Consider the following 9,560-nt stretch of genomic DNA (forward strand, 5'->3'; position numbering starts at 1 on the left):
ACGCAGAAGTCCAGCCTTTTGACATGTTGCAGGCCTGTCTGGCCGTCTTCACCGACCTAGATCAGGTTTGTGCTCGCTTTCTTACACACGCTCATACATATATACATTCACACACTCACACACACACACACTCACACACACACTCACACACACACTCACACACACACTCACACACACTCGTGACGTGTGGGGTCAACACAGAAGTCCAGCCTTTTGACATGTTGCAAGCCTCTCTGGCTGTCTTCACCGACCTCGACCAGGTTTGTGCTCGCTTTCTTACACACACTCATACATATACACATTTACACACACATACTCTCACACACTCACACACAGCCCGTGCACACACTCATAATATACGCACACACACTCTCACACACACACACAGCGCGTGCACACACTCATATATACATACACACACTCTCATACACACACACAGCACGTGCACACACTCATATATACATACACACACTCTCATACACACACACAGCACGCGCACACACTCATATATACATACACACACTCTCATACACACACACAGCACGTGCACACACTCGTATATACATACACACACTCTCATACACACACACAGCACGTGCACACACTCATATATACATACACACACTCACTCGCACTTACACAGCATGTGCACACACTGGCACACTCACACACACACATTCACACACCAACACACACTGGCACATACATACACACACACACACACACATTCACACACCCACACACACTCGCACATACACACACACACACATTCACACACCCACACACACACATTCACACACACACACACACATTCACACACCCACACACACTCGCACACACAGACATTCACACACCCACACACACTCACACACACTCGCACACACACACATTCACACACCCACACACACTTGCACACACACACATTCACACACCCACACACACTCGCACACACACACATTCACACACCCACACACACTCGCACACACACACATTCACACACCCACACATACTCGCACACAAACACACACATTCACACACCTACACACACTCGCACACAGCACATGCACACACTCCCAAAGACTGCATTTGTCGTTTCCTGATTGGGCTTCATTGTGAGTGGTTGGCGGGTGCTCTGGTGTGGTTTGCTCCTTCTTTCCTATCAAACATCTATCGTCCTTATCTTCCATTCTTCTTTTTTATGTTTGTTACTCTCCTGTAACGCCTCTAATCTTCTGGTGCTCGTATGACCTTATTGTGTTGCGAGTGCCGTAAAACTCTTTACTAAACTAAACTCTCCCTTCCCTTCCCTTCCCACAGATTTGTGTGCGGCCTCCGTTTGAGTACGGCGTTCTGGACGGGCTGTTGATGCTGCTCTGTGAACTGCTGGGTGGGGTGAGTGGGTGCAAACATTTCTTTGTCTACGCTGTTTTCAGAGGTGTGGGTGTGAGTGATTGGAGGGTGTCACTGGTAGGTCCTACTTCTCTTCTTTCTTTCTGTTGTTTCTGTCTATCTGTGTGGGTGGTTGGAGGGTGTCACTGGTAGGTCCTACTTCTTTACTTTCCCCTCTGATGTTTCTGTCTGTGTGGGTGGTTGGCGGGTGCTCTGGTGGGGTTTGCTTCTTCTTTCCTATCAAACATATGTTGTCCTTATCTCCCCTCCTTCTCTTTTATGTATGTTACTCTCTTGTAACATCTAATCTATTCTTCAGCATTTATATGACCTTATTGTGTTGCAAGTGCTGTAAAACTCTTCGTAAAACTAACTGTCTTGTTTTCTAAATGATAATAATAATAATTGCATTTATATAGCGCATATCCATGCTCAAGAGCATGCTCTATGCACTTTACAACTATTATTACCCCAGCAGACCCTCTGAGAGCACTCAGAAACATTCTCGGCTTCCACGGAAGCATACAGTGCAAGCTGCGGATTTCACGCGCTCAAACACTATCAAACTGATAAGATCGTTCACTGTCTATTGCCGGGTACCCATTTCCACCTGGGTGAAGTGAGGAAAATTCGTGTAAAGTGCCTTTCCCAAGGACGCAACGTCGGGCCCCTGACGAGATTGGAACCCACAACCTTACGGTTGCGAGTCCGAGAGCCTAACCACTAGGCCACCGACGCCACTGCGCTGTATGACCATAATTTTGTTGATGTGCTTCTCTGTACTCGTAACTCAAACTTTGGGTCTTTGTTTTTTTAACTGGGGAGTTTTTATGTTTCTAGTTTTTTAATGTTGAGATAAGCATGCGCACGTGTGTGTGTGTGTGTGTGTATGTATGTTTGTGTGTATGTGTGTACGTAGTGAAACACCAAACTAATGTGCCCTTTTCAGGACAATAATAAAGATTTATCTTGTCTTATCTTGTCACATACATACTGGAATACTTTGTTATTTTGCTCTCTCTTTTTTTGTTGTGATGTGTTGTGCTCTTTATCAGCACAACACATATTTGGTTGGCGGGTGCTCTGGTGTGGCTTGCTTCTTCTTTCCTATCAAACATCTATCGTCTTTATCTCCCCTCCTTCTGTTTTATGTTTGTTACCCTCTTGTAACACCTCTAATCTTAGGCACTTATATGACCTTATTGTGTTGCAAGTGCCGTAAAACTCTTACTAAAAGTAAAAACTCTACTAAAACTAAAATGTCTGTCTACTGAATGTCTGCTCTGTGGTTGAGATACGACCTACGACCTTTTTCCTTCCCAGGATTCCAACGACAAACGTGTTATACAGGTAGTCTGTTCGGTCAACCTGTTCTAACGGACACCTGTCCAAGACAGTCACCTGTACGAACCACCACTCCCCCCCCCTCCCCCGTTTTTTTTTTCTATATGTGAGGCAGCGTGGTGAAATCAGGCGCTCATCAAAATAATGAAATCGAAGAAAAGGCATTCTTCCAACAGTTTGGCAATTTTTTGCGAATTTTTGTTTTTTGGCTCAACACCTTTCATACCCATTAAAAACACATTTCTGCGTGGATTTTACTGAAAGTTGATTAAAGACTTAAAAGGTGTAAATTTTCCGTTTCCACAGACTCTGAAGCTAAGGAAATATATCAACTTTGGCGGCCATTTTGTTGCTTATTTTTTTACCTCTGAAACCAGACAACCCCACCTCCTTCAATTGCCAATTTCTTGACTTGTATTTAAGGCAAATGGATATTTTTTTCATCAAGAGTAAGATAAATGAACAAGCTTTTAGGTAACACAATTAATAACTCCACATGCCCAAAAATTGACGAGCGCCTGATTCCACCGCGTGGTGACAACATATCACAATGACAGTGGCCAAGAGATCCCCTTGTGTAAGACAACCCCGGACAATAGATGGTTGTCTTGGACAGTTTTGACCGTGTTTATCTGTGGCTGAGAAAAGTTTGGTTTGGCTTGCTGTTTCCGGTCACTTCCTTCCTTTTCCTTCCTTCCTTCCTTCCTTCCTTCCTTCCTTCACAGCTCGTCAGAATCCAACAATGTGGGCACCATGTTGCATTGTGTTTCTTTGTTGTTGGTTTTTTTTACATGTCGTAAGATTTCTATTTTTAGTTATTTTTGTCTCAAAGAATTGCCTGCTGGTATTGTTATGTTTTCATGCTAATGTTATGAATGTTATCGTTATTTTTTCTCACATTCCTGTAACATTTTGTTGCTGCACAGAGCAATTTGATCACTGTTTGGTTAGGGAGGAATGGAGAAATGACTACCCCCCCCCCCCCCACACACACACACACACACACCCCACCCCTTCAGGGCAGTGCTACTGACTGAAGTCGTTTTAGGCCTTTCCCAAAGGGGGGATATTATGAGTTGTAAATGGGCTGATTCATCAATGTCATGCTCATACTGTGCCTGAACTGCAACAGGGAAATGCTGCTTTTTCTTTCCTAATCCTTACTATCATCATTTTTCCTCTACTTCTTTTGTATGTTTGTCACTCTCTTGTGACCTGCTATCTCCAGGATGCCTTGATAGTCGAAGCAGACTTTGTGCTGTTGAGGCTAGAGAGGTGAGCAGAGTAAGCCTGATTCCCCGTTTGGACTTCTCTGTTGACATCCTCCCCTTGGCGCTCTTATGACCTTATGTAGTTGCGAGCGCCATAAACTAAAACTTTATTGAAGCTGAAATGCTAAAAAAAAACTATATGGGTGTGAAAACATGTACGCCTACAAATAAAGAAAAATTAACAGCTTGAACAATAAAACTACAGTGCCAGGATCTAGACAGACAATAAAGATCGTATCTTGTCTTATCTTGTCTTGTCTTGTCTTGTCTTATCTTATCTTATCTTGTCTTATCTTATCTGAAGATGGAAACATGACAAGTTTCTTGTTCTCTAGAGGTGGAATGCCCCATGTGAAGACTCACTGCTTGCTTACTGTGTTCATTAGAAATTTATGAATGTTTGCACCACTAGAATTCTGTACAGTGCAGTCTCTCTATAACAACATCGTTAGGACCAGAAAAAAATGTCGTTATAGAGAGTTGTCCGTATAGAGAGGCCCTCAAAAATATTACTAATGATATATATATATATATATATATATATATATATATATATATATATATATATATATATATATATATATATATATATATATATATATATTTATATATATAAAGGGAAAATTCAGGACCTGGGCACCATGTTGCTATACAGAGGATGTCGCTATATCAAAGGACGTTATAGAGAGGCTGCACTGTAGTTTTTTTCTGTTGTTCGTATTTTTTCTATCTAGTCAGATATTAGTACATACATGTAAACATCTAAGAAAAAGGGAGGGTTTGTTTAAGTTTTAGTTTTACAAAGAGTTTTACGGCTTTTGCAACACAAATAATGTCATATAAGTGCTGTAGATTAGAGGTGTTACAAGAGAGTATTATACGAAGAAAAGAAGGAAAGATAAGGACGATAATTGTTCATTAAGAGGAAAGAAGAAGGAAAGCACACCAGAGCACTCGCCAGTCACCCACAGGGGTGTTTTGAGAGTGACAGAAGGACAAAGGAAGGGGAAATAGGATTATGTGACCTACTTTGTTGTGAAGTTTCAAACTGTTTCTCCTTATGCAGTTGCGGGCGCCGTAAAAACACTTACCATAAAAACACACACAAAAAACTGTTTCTGAGAAGGTTTTTTCCTGGAATTAATTCCACTATTGTCGACTTACTTCTTTCAAACACAGAACTGAAATAGTGTATAGCCTGCCGTCTAAGTGATCGAAATTGTTTTTGATGGGGGCGTAAAAAAACTACATTAAAAAAAAAAGACAAAAAGACAACCAAAAACCCCCCCAAAACATGGAGTGTTGATATGGGAGTTAAAAATCTACATTAAAAAAAAGACAACAACAAAAAACATGGAGTGTTGATATGGGAGTTAAAAATCTACATTAAAAAAAAGACAACAACAAAAAACAAAAAAACATGGACTGTTGATGGGGCTGTAAAAAAATCTACATTTAAAAAAAAAGAAAAAAGACAACAGCAAAAAACAAAAAAACATGGAGTGTTGATATGGGAGTCAAAAAAACCCACCTAAATTTTAAAAGAATTAAATTTTTTTCTCTTTCCCCACAGGCCGAGAGTCCAGTGGCGAGCCTGTACATCGAGTCAGGAATCTGGGGCGCCATGTGGCACCGCATCGCACAGGGCACGCAGGTCCTGAATCCTGGCACGGACATGCCCATCCACGACATGGAGACTGGGATGTCCAGTGACGGAGTCCGCGCCTCTCACAAGTTCTCTGCCCCTGACTGGGGGCTCATCTCTCCGCAGGGGCTGATGGCCTCGCTACAGATGGCAGTCGCCGTGTTCACCAAGGTCAGGGTCACACGCACGACGTGTGCTTAGAAATAAAGTGTTAAATGTGGTGTTATAAAAGTATGCCGTCTTCTTTAACACTTTCCACTCATTCACACTGTCTTCTTAACCCTGTCCGTACGTCTTGGGGACATTTTGTACCCCCGGGGTTGTATTCCCCACATTTTAGAATACTTCTAGTACGAAGATCTCTTTGAAACTTTCAGTATTTCTCAAAAAAATCATTTTGACAGACTGCTATGCAAAGCGTACAGATCAGATTAAAGGGTAAATTTCCTGTTTGGAAAGTGGTGGCACAGAGTTCCCCACGTCGCATGGATACGATAGTAAAACACGACGTACGGATAGTGTTAATAAAGAAAATAATAGATGCAGGCGCTTCCTAAGATTATCATCATCAAATTCCAAACAGTTTCCCTTTTTCCTGTTTTGTTTTTTCTTGAAGCATAATTACTGCAATGTTGACATTTTTTATACATGTAACTTACAAATGGCTACCTCAGAGTTACAAAGCTCTATCTGCTCAGTGCCTAGAGTTACAAAGCTCTATCTGCTCAGTGCCTAGAGTTACAAAGCTCTATCTGCTCAGTGCCTAGAGTTACAAAGCTCTATCTGCTCAGTGCCTAGAGTTACAAAGCTCTATCTGCTCAGTGCCTAGAGTTACAAAGCTCTATCTGCTCAGTGCCTAGAGTTACAAAGCTCTATCTGCTTAGTACCTAGAGTTACAAAGCTCTGTCTGCTCAGTACCTAGAGTTACAAAGCTCTATCTGCTCAGTACCTAGAGTTACAAAGCTCTATCTGCTCAGTACCTAGAGTTACAAAGCTCTATCTGCTCAGTACCTAGAGTTACAAAGCTCTATCTGCTCAGTACTCAGTACCTAGAGTTACAAAGCTCTATCTGCTCAGTGCCTAGAGTTACAAAGCTCTATCTGCTCAGTGCCTAGAGTTACAAAGCTCTATCTGCTCAGTGCCTAGAGTTACAAAGCTCTATCTGCTCAGTGCCTAGAGTTACAAAGCTCTATCTGCTCAGTGCCTAGAGTTACAAAGCTCTATCTGCTCAGTGCCTAGAGTTACAAAGCTCTATCTGCTCAGTGCCTAGAGTTACAAAGCTCTATCTGCTCAGTACCTAGAGTTACAAAGCTCTATCTGCTCAGTGCCTAGAGTTACAAAGCTCTATCTGCTGAGTGCCTTGTTTTGAGAAATTTGACTTAAAAGATTTTTGAGTTTCACATCACGTCAAGCTTTTTCGGCTGCAATTCTTTGAATGTCTTGAAAACAATTTCGAGTATTCTTATTGTTTTGATAATACTGATAGAACATTAATTAGATTTTGATCTCATGGTTGGGTGGTTGGCGGGTGCTCTGGTGTGGTTTGCTTCTTCTTTCCTGTCAAACATCTATTGTCCTTATCTCCCCTTCTTCTTTTTTATGTTTGTTACTCTCTTGTAAAACCTCTAATCTTCTGGCGCTCATATGATCTTATGCAGTTGCGAGTGCCGTAAAACCTCTACTAAAACTAAACTAACAATTCCGAGTAATCTTATGGTTTTGATAATACTGATGGAACATTAAGATTTTGATCTCATGGTCTTAGAAACTCAACACTGCCAAAAATGTCAGATAGAACTTTGTAATTCTGAAGTAGCGAAATGTCTGGCATAATTGTAATTCTGAAGTAGCTAAATGTCTGGCATAATTGTAATTCTGAAGTAGCTAAATGTCTGGCATAATTGTAATTCTGAAGTAGCGAAATGTCTGGCATAATTGTAATTCTGAAGTAGCTAAATGTCTGGCATAATTGTAATTCTGAAGTAGCGAAATGTCTGGCATCAAATTAAGACACGGGACAAAAAAGCAAACAGCAATCTTGTTTTAGACGAGAGGATGTTTTTTTTTTCTCTCCAGGAAACATACCAATGCCTGCCCAACCTGGCCACATCTGACAGTATCTTGATGCTCACGCTGGTGCATTTCCTGCATCCCAGATTTTTAGAGGAGATCCATTCCCAGTAAGTCCATTGGCCAGTTTTTAAAAATTGTAATTCTATCTAGAGTAAGGTGATCGCGCATGTGGAAATGGCTCATGATTTGTCTGTTCCATGATTTGTCTGTTCCATGATTTGTCTGTTCCATGATTTGTCTGTTCCGTGATTTGTCCGTTCCATGATTTGTCCGTTTCATGATTTGTCCGTTCCATGATTTGTCTGTTCCATGATTTGTCCGTTCCATAATTTGTCTGTTCCATGATTTGTCCGTTCCATGATTTGTCCGTTCCATGATTTGTCTGTTCAGAGTGAGACATACTGACGACCTCTAGAACAAACGGTCTGCACATAATATGTGTGGGTGGTTGGCAGGTGCTCTGGTGTGGTTTGCTTCTTCTTTCCTATCAAGCATCTATCGTCCTTGTCTCCCCTTCTTCTTTTTTATATGTTTGTTACTCTCTTGTAACACCTCTAATCTTCTGGCGCTCATATGACCTTATGCAGTTGCGAGTGTCGTAAAACCTCTACTATAACTAAGTAACTAACATAATATGTGAGGTGGACTGACAAAATGAGTTACTTTGTTCGGATATTGGCGGTATGGAAATTGACACATCAACTTTCTAGTTGGAGTTTGTACAATTTGTAAGTATGGAACTGGTGTGGTTTGCTCCTTCTTTCCTATCAAACTCAAACATTTATCGTCCTGATCTCCCCTCCTTTGTTGTGTTGGTTACTCTCTTGTAACACATGGGTCCTTTCAGTGCTCGTTTTCTTGCTCTTCCTTTTGTAATGTTCGTAGGCCTACTTGTGCTCTTTGTTTCGTCTATCGCGATCCTCCGACAAAGTTCAGGGGTTGGGAAAATTTTTCACTGGGAGCCCTGAACACCTCTAATCTTTGACACTTATATGACCTGATTGTGTTTGCAAGTGCCGTAAAACTCTTACTAAAACTACTGAAAACTTGTGGTCTCAGTTTCCACGAAGAGGGAGATCAGCTGGTGGAAGACATCATCCTGGCCGTCACTCAGATGGGTTGCTTCCCCTTTGCCGTGGACACCACCGTGGAGCTGTTGGCTGAGGTTCAGCAGTGAGTCGCGTCTTGTTGGACCATCGTTTTGTTTGGGTTTTGTTTTGTCTCTGTTTTCCTTCAACGCTTTGTGGGTGGGTGGTTGGCGGGTGCAGTGGGTGCTCTGGTATGGTTTGCTCCTTCTTTCCTTTAAGAAATCCATCGTCTCTATTTCCCCTCCTTCTTTTTATGTTTGTTACTCTCTTGTACCACCTCTCATCTTCAGCACTTACTTATATGACCTTTTTGTGTTGCAAGTGCCGTAAAACTCTTACTAAAACTATAAAAAAGAACCCAAAAACGCTTTGCGGTCACTTGGTGCAATAATGCGACATTCACAAAGAGATTGAAATATAAATAGATGTATATATAAGGAGAACTATGTACATTATAAAAAAATCCTGACAATTTCAGAAATCCACGTGATGTGTTGATATGATACTACGTAGGTAATTGTGTTGCTGATAAAAACATACTGTTCATTTCTTCCTGTAGAGGACCAATAATGTGTATGTATTGATATTCATATTGTCTTGTAGAAATTTTTTCTTTCATTATAAATTGTAAGTTGTGTCTTCCTGTCATTTAGCTCCCTAAGTCATTTGTCTGTGTCTGTGTGTCCCTCGTTCATCCCTTTCAATCTCTCCTCCCCCTCCCCATCCCTTTCAATATCTCTCCTCTCCATC

General features: G+C 41.3%; 1 protein-coding gene across 1 annotated transcript in view; it reads left to right on the forward strand.

Annotated features, from left to right (window-relative positions):
• LOC101859812 (serine/threonine-protein kinase 36) overlaps positions 1–9,560 on the forward strand; it is a gene marked incomplete in the record, with an annotated part of 53,674 nt that overhangs the window by 33,368 nt on the left and 10,746 nt on the right. The window contains 5 exon segments of the mRNA XM_035972135.1: positions 202–305; positions 1,318–1,392; positions 5,578–5,820; positions 7,726–7,829; positions 8,782–8,895. Coding sequence (XP_035828028.1) covers positions 202–305; positions 1,318–1,392; positions 5,578–5,820; positions 7,726–7,829; positions 8,782–8,895 — 640 coding nt within the window.

The sequence above is a fragment of the Aplysia californica genome, unplaced genomic scaffold (assembly GCF_000002075.1).
Source record: "Aplysia californica isolate F4 #8 unplaced genomic scaffold, AplCal3.0 scaffold00588, whole genome shotgun sequence".
NCBI lineage: Eukaryota > Metazoa > Mollusca > Gastropoda > Aplysiida > Aplysiidae > Aplysia > Aplysia californica.